This window comes from Strix aluco, chromosome 15 (genome assembly GCF_031877795.1).
Source record: "Strix aluco isolate bStrAlu1 chromosome 15, bStrAlu1.hap1, whole genome shotgun sequence".
NCBI lineage: Eukaryota > Metazoa > Chordata > Aves > Strigiformes > Strigidae > Strix > Strix aluco.
This window is the reverse complement of record NC_133945.1, coordinates 21683494-21706463: the sequence shown is the minus strand read 5'-3', so window position 1 is coordinate 21706463 and position 22970 is coordinate 21683494. Positions and strand designations below refer to the sequence as shown.

At 55.2% G+C, this 22970-nt stretch overlaps 1 protein-coding gene across 1 annotated transcript in view; it reads right to left on the bottom strand.

The window, feature by feature from the left end:
• The window catches only part of HS3ST4 (heparan sulfate-glucosamine 3-sulfotransferase 4), a 60680-nt gene extending 37930 nt beyond the window's left edge, over nt 1-22750 (bottom strand). Inside the window, exon 1 of the mRNA XM_074840894.1 lies at nt 22023-22750. Coding sequence (XP_074696995.1) covers nt 22023-22639 — 617 coding nt within the window. The 5' untranslated portion in view covers nt 22640-22750. The remainder of the gene's footprint in view (nt 1-22022) is intronic.
• Nucleotides 22751-22970: the final 220 nt, after the last annotated feature.

The window sequence follows — 22970 nt, the reverse complement described above, 5'->3', positions numbered from 1 at the left end:
ATTTTAAACTCTGGCGATTAATTAGGATGATGGATGGGGACACAAATATGGTTATGGTGCTTCCTTCGCACAGATGCAGGAGCTGTTCTGAGCGGGGGAATCCGAGATGCTCAGAACAAGATGCTGCTCTGGATGGTCATGGCTCGCGCAGCCATGGAGAACGGCAGGACGTGAGACCGCGGCTACCCAAAACCTGCCGGAGGCTCCTGCCCGCGTTAGCATGGCCAGAAAGGTGCAAGTGAATCAGATCTGCGTTCGTGCCCACCCTGGGTTGCCCATTTTTGCAGGAGCGGATGGTAGGAGCTGAACAGCTAAAATAGGCGGTCTTGAAATAATCTTGAAGGAGAGAAGCGAGGCAGCTGCTCAAAGGCTTGTGCCAGCCTGGAGCTGAATTTCGCTCAGGGAAAGGTGCCGCAGCAAAGGAGACCCTGCGTCTGATCAGGAAGCTCAGTCAAGAGCTGGAGCGTTTAAACAGCAATAGCAAAGGAACTGGGAAACAGAAAACAGGAAAGAGCAAACGGCTTTTAAACAGTGGAAATGTTCTGCTATGGAGGAGGAGGAGGACTGAAGAGGGAGGATTAGCCAGCTATAAATACAAGCAGCACTGAGTTAAAAGGCTAATTAGAATAGCAAAAAGAAATACAGCAGCACATTTCAGAGACTATTTCAACTAACAAAGAGTTTTTCAAATCTGTTTGCAGGAGCGAATATGAAAGAGAAAATTGGATCCCTATGAAATGATTTCAAGAATTGGAGGAGGAAGAAGGTAATGGCAGATCTCTTAAACAGCCAGTCAAGCTCCCTGACATCTTCATCTGCTGCAAAGGTAGAGGGAAAGACGACAGGCCTCAGTTTTCATGTCTAGGGAGGAGAAAAGAGCCAGTAACAAAGGATGGGTTTGTGAAGAGATGGGGCACAAAGGGAAAGGCCAGGCATTCCTCCCCGGGCAGCCTGGAGAGAAGCAAGAAATCCAATTATTTCAGGCTGAACTGGAAGGGCCTGAGCCCCAGGGTGCCGAGGGTCTGCGACAGCCCCATGACGCCAGGTGCAGGGCGGGCGCTGCCTCCCCCTGCTGCCACCCCAGAGCTCGCCCGGAGCGGGGGGCTGCGAGTCCCAGTGGCCACACAAGAGGCGGCTCACGGGGTGTCGGAGCCAGCACAGAGCAAAACCACACTCTGTGGAAGTGAATCATTGAGCCCTGGGAGATTTATTACCTCAGCATATGCCAGAAATGGCTTTTAGCTTCCCCAAAGGCTGGAACAGATGGTCCTCAAGTTCCTAACCTATTAAATACATACATGCACACACATGTACATACATATACACACGTATATATAAACATACACCCCCCCGACTGGACACCCCCCTGCGCCCCATCCTGCGAACACGCGTGGCTGGGCTGCACTGCTGCAGAGCAGCGCCGTGAGCTGCCTTGTGCCCCAGCAGCGCACACCGCGTTCCGTGGGGCAGAGCGGACTGAACGCTCCTTGACCTGTCGGCGCTTCGGCCGGCGTACCACGGGCTGCTCTGCAGCCCTTACCCAGCTCGGGTTTTCTGCCAACAATTGTGATCGACGTGTGATACGTCCTGCAGCTCTTCCTAGACTCAGGGTGATGCCAGAGTGGCGGCGAGGAAGGACGTCTCTCTCTATTGCCCAGTACACTCTGATTTTCCCCAGTCTTTGGGACACAGGAGCATTTCAGCCCTACAGAGAGCTGAGAGAGGGTTTGTCCCACAGATCTGCTGGCCAGAGGCAGCACAGAAAAAGGAGACTTCACCAGCGCAGAGGCCAGTTTGGATGCACATCCTCCATCTGGGCTCCGGGCTGTAGTATGAGGGTGTCATCCAGATCCCTCTGCAGCCGGAGAGGAGGGACTGGCACCCCCAGAGCTCCCATCGAGGTAAGCAGCTGAGGATAAACGGGATGACTTTTGTTCTTCATCCATTCATGATATCACTGGCGGCTGCTGTGACCAGAGCCACAGGTCAGGATGACATCAAGCCGTTAATGGGACAAAAGGGTGACAAGTGGGGATGATTCAAGAACCAGGGAGGGGGCAGGGGGGAAGAGGTGGTCAGAAGGAGCAGACGCTCTGTCTCCTCCCTGGCAGACAGCGGGAGCTGGCTGGCGGTGACCCTGCACATGGCAGAGCGCTGACAGGGACAGCGCGGGGGCTGGGGAAAGGGCCGCCGGGCTGGGAACTTTCTGAAATGAGACTAATTGCATTGCCTAGCAAATCATAACAGCAGCTATGATACTTTGCTCTTCTCCAAGGATGCGGAGTGGCTTTATGAGCGCTAATTAACTCAGACTCATACAACACGGCAGTGAGGCAGGTGCAATTAGATCCATGGAGAGCGGCCGTTGGTAGCGCCGGGTCCCACGGCGGGGCGGCACATGCAGCCCGGGAGATCTCGCGGTACCCCAGGGGGTACGGCCCTCCCCGGGGGGCGATTACAGCCCAGGAGTTCCCGCTCCCAGGGCTCTACTAATTACCCATCCCAGCTCCCTGCACGCTCACATCCATATTCATCATCACTGCCTAGAACAAACATAAGGCAAAACCATGAGGAGTAGTTTTGCTGATGAACAGCCACCAGCTGCAGCCCTCTGTCCTGCCCGGGTCCAGCTGAGTCCGTCTGTCCTCTTCTCCCGACCTCTCTGCTGTGCCCGTTCCTCTGCTCCTGCCTGGTCACCCATGGGGCCCTGCAGCTCCACATCAGACTGGTCCCAGCACGCGGTGTGTGCTGGGCGCAAGGCAGCCTCGCCGAGGTAGGACACAGTGCGGGGTCCCGGGCGCTTAGCGCTGCGCCCCTGCCCTCTCCCCACTCACAGCCACGCGACTCCAGCCAGCAAGGCGCCCGCGCGGAGCTCTCTGGGGTGCGGAACAGCGGGGAGAGGAGCAGAAAAATTCACAGACGTGCACCTAAATAAAATATTTTTAAGTGAGTCCCCATGAGGTGCCAGCAGCTCTTTAATATGATGCTGCCTTTGCTGGGTGATCCTGCCTTCGCTCCAGCTGGTGGGGAGAGCGGCTGCCAGCTGCCCACAGGAGAGGGAAGACAGCAAAGTCTCCTCTCGCCTGGAAAACCTGCGCTGGCTCATCCTTGAGCACCGCTCTTGACTCTACAAAAGAACGGCCTCTTGCAGTGGGTAGCAGGGTGGCAGCAAGAGCATCAGCAGCAAACGTGTGCGGCCAGGGACGGCTGCCCTGTCCCCAGCACGGAGTGGAGTGGCAGGGCCCAGCCACAAGGTGCAGAGGATTTTGCTCCGAAATGAAGAGCTTCGTTGTTCTCAAAGGGGTGGAACTGGATGTAGCCTCCTGCATCGCACCACCCCTCCAGCCCTGCCCCTGGGGATCGCTCCCGTCCTCCAGCTGCCAGCAGGAAGCAGCAGCTGAAGCCCCGCAGCGCTGCACCGGGTGCCCAGCTGGCCTCTGGCCTCATCCTCGGGCTGAGGGCGTTTGAGATTACTAGAGAGAAATGCCGTACGCCTTAGGGAGCGATACCTCATACAGGCAGGGACGCCCCATCCTGAGTCCCCGGGCATCCACCCGTGGTCACTGCCAGGACACTGGCCTCGGTGATGTGCCCCCACAGCAACTGCCCTCATGGCGTCGTGCCCTCCCCACCACTCCGGTCGCTGCTGTCACTCCAGCGGGTGGGATCCTTCTGTACCGAGCGGGGATGACTGCTGAGAATGTCAGCTTTAATAGCAGACTTCACCTTAGCTGGACCAAACAGCTCTTTGCCCTGTGGCAAAGCCAATGCAGCATAAACTCACCAGGTCAAATCTGGCCATTTACAATTTGTGCTTTCTTAGTACGGGGAAGAAATAGTTATTTCCCCTAATTACAAGTTAAATGCCAAATAAATGCCCTATCCTGTATGGTAATTGCAATGTCACTGAGTGATTAATGCCTGCTCTACAAGCTGAGAATCTGCACAACATTTGCAAACCGCAGTAACCCAGCTCCCCCGAGTTGCCGAGCTCTGCACGGCCTTTCTGTCACCGGTCATTTGCTGAGCTCTGGTGAGCCAGCACCAAGGGTGGGCTCCGATCTGCGGCAGGACACACGCCGATAAAGAAAGGCTGTGCTGCGCCAGCACCAAGAGCTGTGGCTGTGCCCGACTCACAACCTGGCCCCAGTGTTGCCCCCCGGCCACGGTGCACCGGAGCAGGCGGCTGAGCCGCACCGGCCACAGGCTTTGTGCCGCACCGGCGCCTGGCCCCCACCCACAGCAAAGTGTGGGAGCAGGGGGGGATGGCCCCGCTCCCCACACCCCCGCGGAGAGCCCCAGCTGGTCCCGGGGGCTGGAGCAGGGAGCTCTGCGCGGGGTCCCGCAGCGGTGCCAGACCTCGGCCCAGCCCTGGCAGCTCTGCATCCCTGGGGCGTGCAGGTGCCCACGCCCATCCCAGAGCCGAGGCTCCTTGAAGCTGCTCATGCCACAGCCCCGCGACCCATCACGGCGCCGATCGATACGAGGCTGAACATTAAAATTGATTCTCCAGCCGATCTCACGTTCCAGTAGCGAGCAGCGCCTTCCCCCCGATGATTTCTGCAGACTTGCCATTATTATTTGTACCCAGTGACACGGCGTGTGAGCAGGAGGGGTCTGGCCCATCACACCCACCCGCCAGCCCCGGCGGCTGCCGCCACGGGAGGCCAGGGCTGAGCTGCGCTGCCTCGCCTGCAGCCACTCCTGCGAGGCAGAGGGAAAGGCTTTCAAGTTTAGTTTTATATGTATATGAGGGTCTCAAACGGTGACACTTGCTAATTACATTTTAGAAAATAACAAAAGGAAATTCTAGACAAAAGCTCAGCATTTAGTCTTCCTCCCCCCCACACACAGGTTTTTCCCCTTTTTAAAAGAAATAATCTTTTAAGCATTAAAAAACCTCCCCAGTGCTGCTGGTACAAATGCAGTGTAACCTTGAATTATATGTAGCAGGGCTGGCTTTCATTATTTATTAGCACGATCAATTAGAATATTCTGTTTGCAGAAGAATATAATCCAATATGTACTTCAAGCACTAACAGCTAAATATATGCTTATTTAAAAATCAATCTAAAAGTCAAGGTTTCCTTTGTAAATCCTTACTACAGATTTAAAAAAAAGCATTGAGTGTTACCGCCTGCTGAACGCTGTAGTCTCCAGGAGACATTTTAAAACATCTCAAATGGGAATTGATTGTAAAAGGCAAACAACTGCTGAACCCCCCGGCGCAGAGGACTCGCGGCTCGCTGGCACACGCGAGGGCTGGCACACGGGTGGGCACCCCGGGATCGCAGCCTGGCCGCCCCACGGGAAGTGGGGACAAGCACCCCCCACCCCGGCAGCCACCCACCTCCCTGCACACCCGGGGGGAACCGGTGGCACGAGGCTCCCACGGCACCGGGAGCTTGCCAGCCATGCCCAGCGACTCGCCACCGACACGCAGCATCCCGGCAGAGGCTTATTTCTCATTGAATCGCCCGGGCTGACACGGCGCCAACGCATCCGACTGCCAGCCCGGCCCAGGATCCGCAGTGTCCTCGCCTTTCTCCCCCGAGTCACAGGTTTCTAAGATTAATTGTCATGTATTATTTATTGACCTCAGCCATGACCTTGGCCCGGCGCGGTTTCCTCCATGAGCGCCTCGGCACCACGGCGGTGGCAGCGACAGGCAGCTGCTCCAGCCCCGGCCACGCTGCGGGGCTGCCCCACGGCCCTGGAGACGCCCCGGGCGCTTCGGTCCCGCTCCGGTCCCACCCCGCACGGCCATTCCCCGGCTGTGCCAGCGCTCGCTTTAATCTCCTCTGCTGCAAGCCAGGCGCGGGCGTGCTCGGCGAGCTTCCAGGTTCTCCTTCTTTCTTAAGCTCTTTCTCTTTCGTCTTTCATTTTTAAATCTTATCTCCAGGTAAAGAGGGTATTTGACAGGATCAAAAGGTGACCTTTAACAAGGTTAGCAGAGCCTCAAACAATATCCCTGCAAGTTCATGCACACTCGAGCGTTAAAGGAACGGTTCTCTGATCTCCTGTTCCTTGCTGGAAAAGTTGTTTCACAAAGATCTCTGCCAAAAGTCCATGCAGCAGGCTGAGAAAACTTTCTTAAAAACCCAACACCTAGAGCTAAGCACAGATTGTCCTCCAGCTTCTGAGAAAGCAATCATTAAAAACTTCTGAAGTATTTCTTTCCCTGTTCAAGTTCCCAGTCTCTTGCCAATTCCCTGGGTCTAACAGATTCCCGACTATCCCCCATCTTTCACTTAGCTAAATAAAATCACTCGAATGCCTCTTAGGAGAGGCATTACCGTGGTGGAGGGAGGTCAGACAGAAGCAATCAGAATGATTGGAGAGTGATTAGTGGGCTGGAAGCGCATCCCAATGGAGCGCGGGTCAGAGACCCGCGGCAGTCTGCTGGGCACGGGCGACGCGGCAGCACTGCCGGGGACCCCTCGGGCCCCCAGGGAGCGAAAGGCCCCAAGCTGCTGGGGCTCCCTGAGGGCTCCTCTGCAGCGCTGTGGCCTGCGTGGGCCTGAGGGCTGCCTGGTCATGCCGGGAGAGATGCAGAGAGGGACCAGCAGCATGAGCTGGTGGATGGCAGATCCCTTCCTGGGGAGACTGGGTTATTCGACCTACGAGCCGGGGGTCACTCCAGCCTCGGCTGACACCAAGGCCCACAGACCTCTTGTAAGCACCTTGCGGACAAATTCCAGGTGGGAGAAGAACAGCCTGGGCTAAGGGATGATGTGGGCACGTGGTGACAGGGCTCCTGAGCTTCCACTGCACTATGGCATCAACCGGCTGCAGGGCTGCATCCCCCCGGGGCCCCGGCAGACGAGGAGGGGAGCCGGGAGGGCGGAGGCTGGGCTGTGCTGGGTCAGGAGGGCACTCCCAGAGCTGGCACTGGTGGTGACGGGGCCCCCGCGCCATCGGCAGGGCGAGGGGTCACGCGTGGGCTCCCCTGCCGGCAGCCGAGCTCGCCGGTGCCTCCGCCCGTGGCCAGGCGCCCAAAGCGAAGTGAACAGACGGGAGCGGGTGGGCGGGCAGGGATGATACCAGCGTTAATCATTTCCGTGCCACCGTACATGAAAGCGGCAGCGCACAGCCTGCGCCGCTCCGCTGCCAAGTGCTGGGCACGGTGGACGAAGGCGCGGGCGAGCAGCTCTGCGCAGAAGCTGCCCGTTCAGCACAGCCAACCCGCCGCGGCTCCGCTGGCAGAGAGCGGGTCCCCTCCACGTCCCCGCGGAGAGGGACGAGAGGCGCCAGCTCTGGGAGGGGATGCACCCAGCCCCCCCGTGCACACCCATCCCTACAGCACCTGGCTGCAGGGGGGGCAAAACCACCCCAGGCAGGCCAGCAGCCAAGGGGTTAAAGGGCCTTGTTATTCCTTTCATACCTGGGCTCCACGTATTTGCAGACTGAATTTCCCAGAAGCCGGGGCTTTTTACTGCCGGATCTGCTGTAGAACCATGTTGTTATAGATTGCAAGTTCCTTAAAGGTCAGATAACACAATACAATTGAATCATATTAGTGAGCATAGCGCCTTGGTATTTTACTAAGGAAACCCATAAAGCAGATTGTTTGTTGCAGAGAAACATACGTTGTATAATAAAGTCAGTGTAATTGTCTCCAGAAACAAACAATCAGTTTATGAGAAAAAACCTCCTGTAATTGTGGGTCCTCGGTGCGGCCGCCGTCGGGGCCAGGCGCTGGCAGGGTATCGAGTGCAGATATTGCAAGTCTGTATTTTACAATTTAGGCTACAGTACCTAAATGCATTGCAGAAGACCTAGTAGGGAAATAAACAATTTCCAAGTGTATTGTTGAGAGACAAATATTCAATACTTCATTTAATGTATGGTTTGCAGTTAGCGGTTAATCTAAGACAATGCAGAGCGAGCCGCGTTTCACACTGCTATTAAGGAAATGCAGAATTGATTGTGAGGATGATTGAAGATTTCTGAAGAGCACAATTCCCAAGTCCGTGATGACCCCTCCTTTTTTTTTTTTCTAATTTGCCTGTAATCTACTCAGACAAATCCTTTTATCATGTTTATTTCCTTTCCAAGTTACAACCAGTGTGATTAATTACTTAACTTTGCAGTCCTGCTTACCCTGCTGTACGCTCTGATTTTTCTTCCTTTTAAAATGGTTTTCCATCCTAAATAGACATATTTCCTCTCTAAGCTCCTTTACTTTGTCCCACTGAAACTCGCTGTTAATAACGGAGGGAAAGGTTTCCGCAGGAGCTGCCCAGCAGCCGCCCGTCCCGCCATGGATGTCGTGGTCCCTCCTGGAGCTCCTCACCCCGCCTCCCGCTGCACAGGGGCTTGGGCCGCTTCTGTGGGGGGAGGCAAAGCACAAACCTCTTTCTCCAAAAACTTGGGCACTTGTCAGACCCAGGGGGGTCGCAGCCACTCTGCCGGCCTGGAAATTCTCATTTGGTTCTAGATTTAATCTCGTAATGAAATAGAAATTGGAACCAGCGCAACTGTTTTAACCTTCCCTAGTCACAGAAAGAGGAGGAAAAGTAATTTAAAAAAAAAAAAAATATTGAATACACAAAGCCACGTCTCCTCTCATCCACCTTTAACACCCCCATCGGCCGCTCACCATCCGGGGGGAGCGGAGGAGGAACGCGCACGGCTGTGCCACCTGCCGCCCTGTGCCAGGCCCTGGCCCCTCTCCACAGCGTGCCGGCATGTCCCAGCCAAACAGTGGCAAAACACACGCGGAAAAGCAATTAGATTTAAATCTAGTTTCCTCTTTCTACCTTGCCTTTCTCTTTTCTCTACTTAGATGCTCTTCAGCGTTCTAACTAATATGATTTGTGTTTAGCACAGTGTGAAACAAGAATGATTTATGGGTCTGTTAGCACTACACGGCTACCTGACGCCATCTCAGCCCCCCGAAAGGGCACTCCAAGAGCAGATTGACGAGAGTGTTCTGGCATTACATGTAATTATTTGTATACCCTGCCCGCATAATCCCTGTTATTCTGGTTCTCACGATGCCTGTGTGCTTTCTTTACGCCACACGCTGGGCTCTGCTTTGGGAGAAAATAGGACCAGGACCCTCAGCCAGGTCCAGCCCCCGACGCCACATACCAGCCCCTGCCCACGCTGCTGCCACGAACTGATCTGCTGGGCTTAGATTGATGTTTCAGCTCAGATTAACTTGTGCTTTAGCTAAAACAAATACGGGCTCAATCTCTGCATTTCATTACCAACAACTAATGCAAAGGCTCTGCCTGCTTGGGAACCGATCAGACCCGACTCCTCGAACGTGTTCAGAAGCCCAGCAAGTTCAAGGCTAGCTCAGCGACTCGGGTGCCAAAGTCCTAGTGAAAACCTCTGGGATCGGTCAGATTTTACCTGTGGCTCTGAGAGCGGCTACATCAGTGAGGATCCTGCGCCTCTGCACTAGCAAGTGCCCTTCATTAATTCTTCATGCTGCCCCAAGTACATCCAGCGTCCTCCTCGGCTTGGCAGCCCGCCCCTGCGAAGCGGGGCAGACAATAAGCAGAGCCCCCTCCCTTTCCTTCAACATATAACAAGAAGCCAAATGAAATAATGAAAGAAACTCATTTTAATGCCACAGAGGGAATTGTTTTATTGCTAAAGCAGCAAATAGAACTAATTGAATCCGCTGGAAAAAAAAAAAAAAAAAAGAAGAGCGAAGGAAAGGAAAGGATAGGTGCAGTGCACAGACAGAAAGGGCAAACTGGAGCCTGAATATTCATGGGCCTGGAAACTGCAAATCCTTGAATGCAAAATATCTTCATAACTGATAATACTGCCAACGGCGATGCATGCACAGTGCTCAGAGAGAGGGAGTCGGGACCGTTTGCATTTACAATACATTTTTTTTTTAAGTAATATTCTGGAACAAATTCTCTGGTTCATTAAGTTGCTTTGTGCCTCCCTGGTAAAACAAACCAGCCTGGGAGCGGGAGCAAGAACCACGGCCCCGCACCGACTCCCACCCGCAGCTGGGCGCAGGGCGAGGCTGGGCAGGGTGAGCACCCACGCAGCCTGCACCCTGCCTGCGGGCAGCAGCGCCTGGAGGAGCTCGACCACCCCCACGGTGCCACATTCGCAGGCAGCAGGCGCCCCTGGGACAGTTCTGCTGCCCGCAGGGGACAGGCAGGAGAACAGGCAGCTGTCTGCTGGATCTGGGGGCTGTGATCCCCATCTCTGCCGGGGGCTGAGCGTGGCAGGGCTGCACAGCTGGGGGACTTCATCCCAGATCGCTTCCCATGTCACTTGCCGCCAGTTAAATCTGCCACAAGCTTTTAAACTCACTGTTTTCAGTGAACCTTAATTTTCAGTGGCAACATATATATTAATGTAGGGGGCTGCATTTTAATTAAGCCAGCATTCGTGTTCTTCCTTACAATAGTAAGTGATCCAGCAAGAAACACCAAGGTATAAATCCTTTTAACGAAGAAGGAGCTACATATTCTGCACTATACATTTAGGCACAGAAGCACCAATGTACAAACTGACTGTTCCATGAAGTGCAAGGGGGTGCTCCGGGAGGAGAACTGGCTTAGAAATGCAATTTATCCCCTGAAGGTACCACGCAACATTCATTCGGCACCACTGCGACTGTAGGCCCTGACCCTGCACCCCAAAGGCATCGCAAACCCCCTGTTGTACCTCAATCCACCTTCTCCCCCCTAGAAAAGACCCAAGGCACAATGAGGCCGCGTGGGGTTGCACATGCCCGGGCTCCCCCCGGACCCCGATGCCTGTGGGCAGGAGGGGAGGGTCTGTGGCAGAGCCCCTGCGCTGGCAGGAGCCGGCAGAGCTGCCGGAGGAGGGGGCCTGTCCCCCCCGGGGTGCCGCGGAGCGCTGGGCACCCAGCGCCGGTGCTGTAACTCGGGGCCAAGCTCTTCCCCGGGCCGGCTGGAGCCCAGAGCCACAGGACGAAAGCCGCCTCTCCGCAGAGCCCCCCCAGCCCCTCCCCACACCAGCATCCCGAATCCTCGTCCTCTGGGCGCAGCGAAGACCTTCAGGCTCCCTCCGCCTGCGACGCGCTCTAAGCATTAGCAGAAGTTAATGAGGGGCACCAGCCATGCTGCGCCGCGAAGCGCCTCGCCGGGTGACCCCGGGGAAGGGCCTTGAACCGGCAGCAGAAGGCGGCTTGTACCCACCGCGGTGCCCGCGGGGACCCGGGCCAGCAGGAATCCCCGCTCCCAAATACATCACCCCGACTGCAGTCAGCAGCCGGGAGCTCAAACATTAACAAACGAGCTCCTTAAACACTCTGGCCACGGGAAAGCACTTTCTCGCCGTTGCCTACCCCAAAAAAGAGCTGAGAATTTCTGCTCAGGTTTTCCAAATGAACCACCCTGTGGCAGAGACACGGATGGTCTCCCACAGAGACAACCGCATCCCAAGACGAGTGTTTCAGAATACTATGTGGGAACAGAGTAATAATAAAACACCTTGATGTAACTTTACCAGCAGTGGCTCTAGCAGAAAAGCCTGTAATGATCTAATAACACATTTCCCCTGCTGCCACTCCAGCCTTGAGAAATCCAGGGTAGTTTGAGCCTTAAATCCGTCCCAGCTCTTCCTTTGTCATTAATTGTTAGGCTATTTGTATTACACATTTTACATACCAAATAGACTCCAATTTCATGGTGGGCTAGACTGCAGAAATGCCTCTTTTAATCTTTTTAATTCTAAAGTAGTATCAAACTTTAATATTTTCTAATGGAGTATACATTTACTCACTTCTAACAGTATCACTACAATTTAGGAGCAATAAAAGTCAAGTTCCCGTCTGTATGATAAGCTTGCAGCTTTATTTCCGAAGTTCAATCAGTTAACCTAGGAGAGCAATAGCTTCCCTACAATGAGTAACGATGCAGAATAATATTTAGATAGAGATAAACCCTTTTTGCATAGGAAATTACATTATGATTTGCTGGGTCTTAGAAATTCTCAGCGAGATGCTTTAGTTTACCAATGAAGTTGTTGCCTCAGGCGTTTTTCCACAGCGCTTTGATTTTTTGGGGGGTTTCTAGAGGATTTTGAGCTGAGTAAGGAACCTTTGTTGTTCCCGATCCAGGCGTGTGTAGCAGACCCGCGGCACCTCCTGCGCGCCCTCCTCCCGTGCCGATGCGTGGGCAGTGCTGGAAGAGCCCCCCAAAGAGCGGCCGCGGCGCAGCCCCGGGCTCTGTCCCTCGCGGGGAGGGGGCGGCCGGGCGCTGCCCACGCTGCTGGCTGGGGACTCCCAGGGCTCCCCTGGCACCCGCCAGGTGCTTGCCCCGTGGGGATGCCCTCGTGGCTACCCCAGCAATGGCAGCAGCTGCTGGCTAGCTTGGACTGCTCTGCTGTGGCCAGATAGTTAATTTACCTTGGGTAGCCGTTCATAAAGACTGGTGAGCCAGAATGCTGCCCAGTGCCTCCCCTCCGCTGCCAGCCCCTGCCAGGTTTAACCCTGCCCGGGGCAGAGGTCAGCATCCAGCACCAGCCACCATCTTCCTTCACACCAGGTAAAGCGCTTCCCCGTCACCCTGCCCGGCCCCCCGGAGCCTCTCTCGTCCGTGCCCAGCCGCCGCTTGCAGCCCTTTGCCTTCCTGTATGTTTTTAACAGCAGAGCCTCAGCCTGGGGCACCCCCGTGCCCCCCGCGCATTGCCCGGCTCTGCAGGCCCCAGCGCCGCAGAGCAGAGGCAGCGATTGGGGATTAACATGGTTCAAATAAAATAGCCCAGAAATTAGCTCGGAGGTGCAAGTGCTGACAGCGCAGGCGAGTGGCAGCGGGATCAATGCTGGTGCTCCCGGGGGACGGACCAAGTGGGGATGAACCAAAGGCCAATTAAAGGCCTCCAGCAGCAACAACTTTGGGATCCAGCATCTGCCATCGGCGTCTCATGAGTCAGCGCTCTGGACACAAAAGGGTCACTTTGTTTTTAAACAAGTGGGACTGGAGCCCAGTAATTCACAATTAATAACCTGCCTGAGCCATGTGGTCCCTTCCCCCCACAGGTGATTCCTCCCCACGTGTCCGGGGCTCAGAGGGGGGTCCTGAACATGGGGGGGGGGGGGGGGCAGCTGAGCCCCCCTGCATGGGGAGCACCTGGAGGAGCCCCCAAGCCCCTGGAGCTGGTGCCTCCTGGGTGTTGGACGGGTGGGGAGGTTTTGCCTTTCCCTTGGCTGGGCGATGGCAGCTCGTGCTGGCAGCTGCTGAGTCCAAATGCGAATTGAACACAAGCTCGTGACGTGGACGTTAGCTTTCCACGGGCGTGCTCACTGCTCCGCTTAATTATATGAATGTCCATCAAGAACAAATACAGAAAGGGCAGAGCTGAGGCTGAAATAAAGTTATTTGCAGATGTGGATGAACACTAATAGAAAGTATATTATATTACCGTACCCATCTCAATGCAAGATGAAAGGAAATATGCTCTAAAACAAAGGAGAGCTGCCAATTCGGGCTACCAGAGCACCGTTGCTCCACTCGGACCCAAAATGATTACCCACTGATAAAGGAGGGGGCCAAGTCCACTCCAGCCTGGCTCTGGAGGGAATGGAAATCAGATTTTGGCTTGAAATGTGTTACAGCAATCTCTGTAACACAAAATAAAGCCTGGCAGATGGAGTTATTTTTATCCAAAGCCAGCTCTGTTTAGTAGGTCCATGTCTATAACTGATGTCCCTTTGCTACTTCCTCGTCCCCCCTCATCTCCCTGCCTCAGTTTCTCCAAGGCACTGACAAGATTGGAGCAGACAACCGCAGGTATATTTTGAGAGGATTCTACATTGCTTAGCTGTAAAAATCAATTCTGAATTTTGCATCCACCCTCAGCATTTGGCCTGTTTATATTGCCAAATAAATTCTTTAAAGAAGTACTGTACTTCACAGGAGAGCTTGTCAAGGTAAATACCTTCATTTACATAGCAATTGAAATGTTAAAGCCATAAAGAGCAAGTTTATGATCCATCCTTGATGCTTGGATGTATAATATGACAAGGGGGAAAATAGTGCGCCTTGCAACATTTACTAAATTGGTGTGTTGACTCTGGGGATGGAAATGGGAGATTTGAAAAAACAGGTTGGAGGTTTTTTCCAAGGTTGGTTTTGTTTTTTTTTTTTTCCTCTTCTTTTTTCCATAAATATGAATCTTTTCCACAGCCTTCAAATGCTTGGCTTTTAAATACTCTCCTTCAAGCTTGGAAATAGCCTCTACCTAAACAAACAGAGGGCTGGGCCCGGACCCGCGTGGGCAGGAGCTACCTGGCACGCGGGGCTCCCCGGGACGCTCGCCGCAGGTCACGGCGGGGGACGGGACGCTGGCCCGGGAGGGGCACCCTGGCCACACACCCCCATGCACCAGCATCCCCTGAGAAAGGGGAAGCGGGAGGTGGTACCCATGTGCCGTGTGTGCAGTCGAGGTCGGAGAGGCAGCTCCTGCAGCCCCCTCCTGAGCTGCTCCCAGCGTGGTCGCGGGGACGGACCCTGCCCAGGCCGCTCAACGCGCCGTGCCCCAGAGCAAAGGCCAGGCCACGCTTCGCTGCGGCTGACCCCCTGCCTCTGATCCCAGCAGTACTTTCTCACCGTGATTGAAAAAACTCTTATAATTTAGGGTTTTCATTTAAATTTTTCAGAAGGAAGGAGAAATCAGTTCAAACCACTTCAAATCCTAAATAATACTTTAAAAAAAGTGTAAGAAAATGATAAAATGGACTGCTGCCTGCATACATACCACAGTGAAATTATAATATCCACACTTAATGCTTTGGAAAGTTTGATAGCGCATGTTCCTCACCTGAACTCAGTATGAACATTTCAGCCATTCATTCATACTCGTACCCTTCTCAATTCATTGAAACCACTTCAAGCAAAAATCATTGACAGAAATTACCTCTGTGTATTACACCACGAGCAGTGAGAAATGTCCCACATGAGCCTCTCCAGCCCCCAAAGCAATAAAATTTCTGCTGAAGTGCATGATATAATGACTCAGGGAAAAGAAGTCCCCATGACAACAAGAGGTAAGAGAAATCCATGAAAGGCAAAAGACTCCGACCTCTCTCAGTACAAGGTGTCACCAATTTGTACTGGAATTTTCACTTTGAAAAATCAAAAGCCTTTATCCATAACTTTCATTGAGAACCTGTTGTTCCTTCTTTGCTAGTCTGGGCTTGGAACAGAGCAGAACAAGCCTCACTGAATCAGAAACTGAACAGGGGTCAGGTTCATCATTTAAACCCATGAACACAACCAAGTGACTCTTTGTTTTTCTCTTTTCCAAGGGGGCTGGTTTTCCCCAAGCCTATTTTTGGGGTTTCTGTAGCATCTACATGCTTAAGCGATACTGTATTCACACACAGAGCGAAGCTCACAAACTCTGACACTACAAATGACAAACCTTCAGCAGCCAAGCACTGTAGTGTTTCCTTAGTGGATTATTGAGCAAAATCCTAGAGAAAGAGTGTTCCTGAAAGTACAGTGCAACAGCTAGATTATTTCAGGCCTGGCGACACATGGCGGTTCCCTACTCCTCCTCCAAGGGACGCTCCAAAAGTTATCGAAGAGGCGTCTCTGCCTTGCTTGGTTGGTTTTCTGAGCCCTGGGCTCGTATCGCCTCTGCCAGGGGTGCTGGGCTGCTCCCGTCACAGGGTCCGTGGACGCACCGGGGGAGCCAGGCAGGACCCCGCAGGGTGCGGTGGCGGGATGTGGCCCTGGTGCACCCCCCACCGAGTGAGCGGCACTGGCCGCGTCCCTGCCGGGGCTGCCAAGGGGCTCCATGGCGCGGCCGCGCTGCCTCCCCGCTCCCACCTGCTCTCCCCGCCCGGAGCTCCCCCCGCCAGCGTGTTGTCCCTCGCACGTGTCTCACTCTCTTTGCAAGAAGAGCAAGCGCAGCGTGGAGGGGCTGTGGGTGTGGAAAGCAGCTGCCATTCCCATGGCTACAGTCAAGTGGCCTGTGGATAACCATCATCAGGTGATAAAACACTGCAGAGGCGCCCGATTCCTTCCTGCGTCCAGTCCCCTGAGCCGAGACTGAGAGGCAAGGCTGGGAGAAGCTGCTGCCCAGCCAGGCGGTGGGGTGGGCTCCCCTGGCCCAGCACACAGGGCAGGGCAGAGGTGGGAGACCCCCAGCTCTGGCAGGCGGTGGATTCACTCCAGGAGCTCTGGGTGCGGAAGAAAATCCAGGCCTGATGATGGAGCAGCCTCTCTCCAGCCCCCAGAAGGGTGAAACACAGGGACTGACCAGCGAAGAGCCTGGGCCCTGCTCACAGCCTCCAGCCTGTAGCCCAGCTCAGCCCAGAGCCGCCGCCAGCTTTACTGGGAGCTGGAGGCAGGCCCGGTGGGAGGTCGGTGCTGCAGGCACGTGCTTGCTCTGCATGGAAGACTTGGGCTAGAAAAAACAGTGCACATGTAGGATCTAATCCAGCCTCTAGGAAAGGCAAAGGGGATGAGATATTGAAAGAGCTGCGCTACACGGAAATACTTGCACAGTCTTCAACCCAGATTAATCCCAACACACTGGATCCCAGAGGAGGGAGGGCAGCTGAGTCACTACATTTCAGCAAAAGCCAACTCACAGCAGGTCCCAGAGAGAGAGAGGAAGAAAAAAAAAAAAAAAAAAAAAAAATCAATCCACTTTCCCTAAGTTACCAGAAGTGCAGAGGGCACAGCACACCGTGCAGAGAAATACAGCAGTTACCAGGCTTCTGCAGCGGTGCCCGTCATTAGCAGCAAACCCCGATCTATCCATCCGCTGTGGGTGTTCCTGCAGTGCCCATCAGCGCAGGCTCACCGCGCCGAGGGAAGCGCTTTGATTTTCTGAATACCCTGAGCGGATCGGAGAGGCACAAGCATTACCCAGCAAAGCAATTACAGCTCACAGTGAGGGTCACACTGCGGGACCGAGGCCGAAACGGCCCCACACTATTGCTGTCCAACAGCCCTTCAGGGATGCTGCAGGGGGGTCTCATCGCACGTCCTCGCACCCGACCGGCGCCGGTTCTGCTGGCAAGAGCCGGGTGCTCCGAGGCAGGATCAGCCCTGGCGCAGAGACGGCCCCGCCGCACCAGCCTGGGGATCAGCACAGCAGGCGGGTGGGCGAGACGGCAAGCAGCCCCTGGGAGGAGCAGAGCCCGTGACAGCGATAACGGTGCATGACAGCCGCTTTCCTGGTACAGACGAGTTTAATGTCCACAGGGACGTGGCAGCGTGGGCTCCGCAGCCACAGACAGCTGCTCCCTGGAACCGCTGGTGCAAGAGCACATGGTTATTGCTGGGAGAAGAGCTCCCTGTCATGGTGTTATCCATTATTTGTACGAGGGTAGCAGCTCACAGAATAACACACAGGCCTGACTGTTAGGGAGAATGCTCAAAAAAACCCAGACAGGCGGTGAAAATAGCATTAGACATGCAAACCATTTCATCGCCTGTCACGGTGACTGCTGCCCGCAGTGGCTGCAGCGGGGCCGCTCCACGCAGGAAGAGACGCCCCTGTCTAAGTGCTTAACGTGCGGAGGCCTAGGGCAGAGCGAGAGGAACGTAGTCCCAATTACAGAGACATTGCTGCAGCTTCTCGGTGAAGGCTCCACCGAGAGGGAGGCAAGGAGTAAAGCAGTGTGCATGTACATGTAGAATTTAACTCCTGGTTATCTGGAATAATCTTCCAATCAGTGAACTTTAAAAGTCCACATTTAAATTCACTGCTATTGGATACTCTCTTTGCACTGTGGAGATCATATTTTTGTTAAAACCACAAACTGTTTTTCAAAATGCTGTTGGGAATCCCCAGTTTTCTGCTAAACACAGGATGTCGAGATCGCCTTGAAAGCCTGAGCGGACACAGCCGAAGCTCCTCACCGTGCTGAGCCTGCGGGCAGCTGTGAGCAGACTTGGAGCGCTGGGCAGCTCCGCTCAGCTCAGAGAACTCCCGAGCTGCCCGAGGGCTGAGGCCTGGGGCATTGGCCGCTCGCAGAACCACCCAGCTCAAGCACCATCTGTCCAGGTGCTAAGAGCCCCCGCTCCCCTCACACGGACACCCGGAAGCGCTTCTCCTCCGACACCTCCAGACCAGACCCCAGCAGCATCTGAGCACCCAGTGGTGTTGGCGGCCACACACGTGACGACGTGCCAGCGCTGGAGCCAGTGGCGGCAGGGCAGGGCGGCAGCTGTGTGATGCCAGCAGGGTCACCTCCCTGTCTTGCCGGCCACAGAAAGCCACCCAGGACCACACGGAGGCTGGGGCTCCCCCGCAGAGCCTGGGTCCAGCCCTCTGGTGCTCGGTCTCTCCAACGGCTGTTGCAGCAGAACCAACCCAAGGCCTCCAGCACCACGAGGTGACAAACCTGTCTGAGCATTGGACACTGCGGCCAGTTTGAAGTTCCTGTTGTCATCAAAATCCTCTCATGCTTGTGTACCCTCACTCCACGCCCAGGCAAGGAAATTGGACATATCCCAGATGCTGCTTCTGTTTGTGCTGGTAATGAGCATGTGTAGACATAAGCTAAATTCCTTCCACGCTCAGAGGCCTCCAGAGCCTCCCCATGGTCCTGCTGTGCTTGCTGTGGTCTCAGAAAGGTTCTCACAACTCCTTCCCAGCTGCAGGATGGCTCAGGGCAGAGCTCAAGGTGTGAGACATGCCCACGGAGCACGAGCATCACACTGGAGAGAGCACATCGCCTGTGCAAGCGCCTCTGGTCCGGCCTGGCCATGGGGGCTGTGCAGGAGGGGTCACCCTGTGCCTCGGCTAAGTGGGCAGCAAGAGCTTCCCCGAGCACATGAAGGAGTGGAAGGAAGCTCAGACACTGGCTAAAACCCAGCAGCAGCTCCAGCAGGGAAGGATGGTGTATCCCGTGGGTTAGAGGGAATGAGCGAGTGAAAGAACTGCCAGCGACTGCCAAAGGAGAAGCAGGTACCTGCTCCTTGCCACAACCTTCATCCATGGGGGACCAAGCTCTGGCATGTTGTAAGGGATGAAGTCAGCGAATTCCACCACCAAAGATAATATTTACTGCCAGGTATCAGTGTCGTAGACTTGAGAGAGAGATGAAGATACGCAAGTAATACATACACCAGAGCGGAGTATTGCCCCAGCACTAGCAAAGAGGAAGGTTAAAAGTCGCTTCCCACTCAGCCTTTAGAGCCCCGTTTAACAGTAGTCAAGTTACAGTCTGCATTAAAGGGGGGGGGAAGCAAGCTAGGAAATTTATCAACAAAGGTTAATGGACGAGGGCTATTAAGTGCAGTTTAAGGAAAGCTGTATCATTGAACTTGTCCTTCAGGCAGCCCAACATCAGGGTGACCGGAATCGCAAATTACAACTACACAAACACTGCCGGCAGCGCAACAGTGACCAGCCCGAACCAGCCTCTGACCCAGTTCGCGTCAGCGCGCGGGTAAGAAAACCTCAGTTTGGGAATTTCTACCTGAACTTTGTCTGCAGCGCTAAAGCAATCCCAGACAGTCTGGCTTTCCCCAAAGGTTCCCAGAAAAACAGCAGAGGCTGCACAGAGCTGTGTGCCAGCCCTGCCACGCCGCAGCAGCCGGGGCAGAGGCGTTATCTGTGCTCCCTCCCGCCCCTGCCCGGACCCGGGCACAGCGCCTGTCACTGAGCCACCTCCAGGCAGCAGAGACGAGTGAGGCAGCACGGGATGAACTCGACAGAAATGGCAGCGTTTAGGTGCTGTCTCCATTTTACAGGCGGAGAAACCAAGGTGGGGAAACGGCTTCTCTTCCCTGCAGCTCTGCCGGACCAGAGATACGCTCAGTACCGAATGACAAAGCAAGGAATCCCGAGGGTCTGCTGTTTCCTTATCTCTCTACAGAAGAAAAAACTTGACAGTATTAAAACCTAACAGTTTCTAATGCATGAAAGAAGTGTTATATGCAAAATACAAACAAGTGATAGAAGTCACTGTAAGGAGAAGCTGGTATAAACACTTCAGTAGTTGCTCCTTTGCTTAAAGAAAGCTGACATTTCTGTGGATAGGAAAAATCTCCAATTACCCTGCGTGGGACACAGCTGCAGGCAGCCGGCCCTCTCGGTGCACTCAATCAGCAATCTCAGAGAAGGCCAGGAAGAAACAGCTGCTAGCAGGGAGGGCCATCTCCCCCCGCTCCGTTTTTGTTTAGTATTTGTACAGCACCAAGCGCACCAGCAGCCTGGGACCAGCCCATCCCCATCCCCGGGGAACCCCTCACCCCCACCCAGGCCGCCAGCGCTCCGCGACCTCCTGTTCTGTCCTGGAAACCTCGTGCGAGGAGAACACTGTTTGGGCTGGGCAGGTGCAAAGATGACTTTAGGTTAAACAATCAGGGCAAACCCTCAGGGCCACCGTGACAGTTAAGCAGCAGTGTAATTAATTTATTTATCCCATGACCAGAGAATCCACCCCCCAGCCTACTCTGCCCAGGACCCTCCCAAATCAGCTCCCACCCAACCGTCCCCTGTCCCACCCCTCCACCAGTGCAGCACCAGTGCTAGAAACGAGCTGAACAAGCCACAGAGCTGCTGCTGGGATGAAAACATTCAAAATGCATTCTGCAAATGAAAACCTGCATGTGCCTTTTGCTCCACGAGAGGAGTTACACCCACTCTCTAGCCCTTTTCTTGTAGCATGACTTTAAAGATGAAAAAGCAGCTGCTTGCCATAGTCAGTGCTTGATCTTCCCCTGCCTGTTTTGAATAAAACCAAACCTTTTTACATGCCACTTTCTAGCCTCTTCCAGCAAGTTTCTAAACTTATTTTTCAAGGCAAGCCTTTCCTGCAGGAAAATTCCATAAAATAAGATACTGTGTCTGAAATTACATATATATACACAATAACCACGGTCAGTCCTTTCTTCCTTCCCCACGTCGGTACAGCACACTGAAAACCCTCTCAGACACAAACGCACTTTCTCAGTGCTGATCTCCACTTTATTGAAGTCCCTCAAGAAAATCCCTCAGTATTTTAACAAAGCCGAGTGGATGCTACGCCAAGGAAGCGTTATGAAGACTTTGCTTCCACAATTGCCACAAAAAAATCGCCTGGAGTTCCTCACATTTAAATGCCATTGACACGAAGAGCGTGTACTCTATTTTAATAAAGAGTGACCAGATAATCCGAGCAATAACTAACTTGCTGCCTTTATCCAGTTTGTACTTCATTTTCAGAGCAGCTAAACAGCCACCATACTAGGCACAACAGAAAGAACTTTATCAGCTTAGGCACAGACTATTTCTTATAAAGAAACGAGTAGGGATTGCTTTTCACCGTAAGCTACAGAACTCCGAGTAATTTGCAAGTTCCACTGATGTCCTGCCTTCCTCCTGGTTTGGAGAATTTGAAAGAGAGAGAGAGAGAGAGAGAGAGAAGCCCTGAGCCATCTCAATTCATTGATTTGCTAAACCTGCCAAGGCACTTAACACTTCATTACTGCCTCCAGTATTTCCTAATAATCAGGACTTTTAGCATAAGATTCCCTTAAAACGTTACCCCATGTCAGACAACAACATTTAGAGACCTCTTCACGAAGAGAATCAGATCTCGTCAACGGAAAAACTTTCTGGCGTGGAACTTGTTGAATAAAGAGTCAATCTGATTTGTGAAGTGAACCCTGCAGCCTGGGTGAGAGCAGGCGCCCTCCTTCACCTCAGAGCCCCCGGCACCACCTGGAACAACTCGCAATCTTCTTTATTTCAGTAATTGTTAATTACTGACCTATTTAGACGTGTTCCACGCCAAGTGCAGCTGAACCGCCACCGTCTGCTCCAGCGCCCTGTGCACCGGAGTTGCAGACGAGGGATGTTTTTACACATTCCCTGCCTCTCCATCAGACACCGCAGTTTAAATCACCGCAGCCGCCAGCCGAGGCACCGCGCGATCGCCCGCCCGGCCCTGCCCGGCGGCCCCGCACCCGCCGCGTCCCCACGGACCCACCAGCGGTCCCGGGACCCGCCGCACCCGTCGGGGGTCCCACCACCCAGCCGCCTACTGGGGCCATCCGGCGGGGAGAAGGCCGGAGGACCCCCCCGCCCCACGGCCCCCCGGGACCCCCCCGCCGCCTCACCTGTACCACTCCAGCCCCTTCTCGTAGTTCCTGTCGAAGAAGTGGGGCTCGGTGCCCACGGCGCGCACGTCGGGGTGCGCCCGGATGGCCTCCAGCAGCGCCCGCGTCCCCCCCTTCTTCACCCCGATGATGAGGGCTTGCGGCAGCCGCTTCTCCCCGTAGTCCGGCGTGGTGCTGCCGCCGCCGCCGCGGCTCCCGGGGCTGCCGGCCCGGCTCAGCTCCTCGTCCGTGGTGCTCGACTCCTGCGGGTCCCTCTCGAAGGCTCCGCTCGGCGCCGCGATCGCCTCCCCGGGGGCCAGAGGCGTCCGCAGCCAGTCGCCCGCCGCCCCGGCCCGGCTGCCGTTGGAGGCCCGCGTCGGAGCCGCCGAGGGGCTCGGGGTGCCGGCGGGGGAGCGCGGGGCGCCGCCGGGGCCCGCCGTGGCGGGGGGGGAGCGCGGGGCCGCCGTGGCGGAGAGGGCGGCGGGGGAGCGCAGGGCGGCCGGGCCGGTGCCCCCCATCAGGCTGTAGCACAGGTAGGTGAGGCAGAGGGAGAGGCTGCACATGCAGAGCAGCTTCCGCGCCGGGGGCACCTTAGAGCCGCGCCCGCCCGGCACCCCCGGCTGGGCGGGGGGGGACATGGCTGCTCCCCGCTCCTCGCCCCGGGCACCGGGCGCACATGGTGTCAGCCGCCGCCCGGCCGCCCCAGCCGCATGGGGGGCCGCTGCCCTCCCGCCCCGCCGCCGCCGCCGCCGGGGAGGGGGGGGGGGGCCCGCATGGCACGGTTGCCGCCGGCCCCCGCCGGGCACCGGCCGTGCTCCGGTGGCCGCCCCGCTGCCGCCGGCTCCGCACTGTTGCCTCCCGAGTTCCTGCTGCTAAACTTTGTGCCGGGTGGGAGGCGGGAGCGCGCTCCCGGTGCGGGGAGGGCCCGCCCCTGCCCCCCCCCCCGCCGCCGCCGCCGCCGGGAGCGCG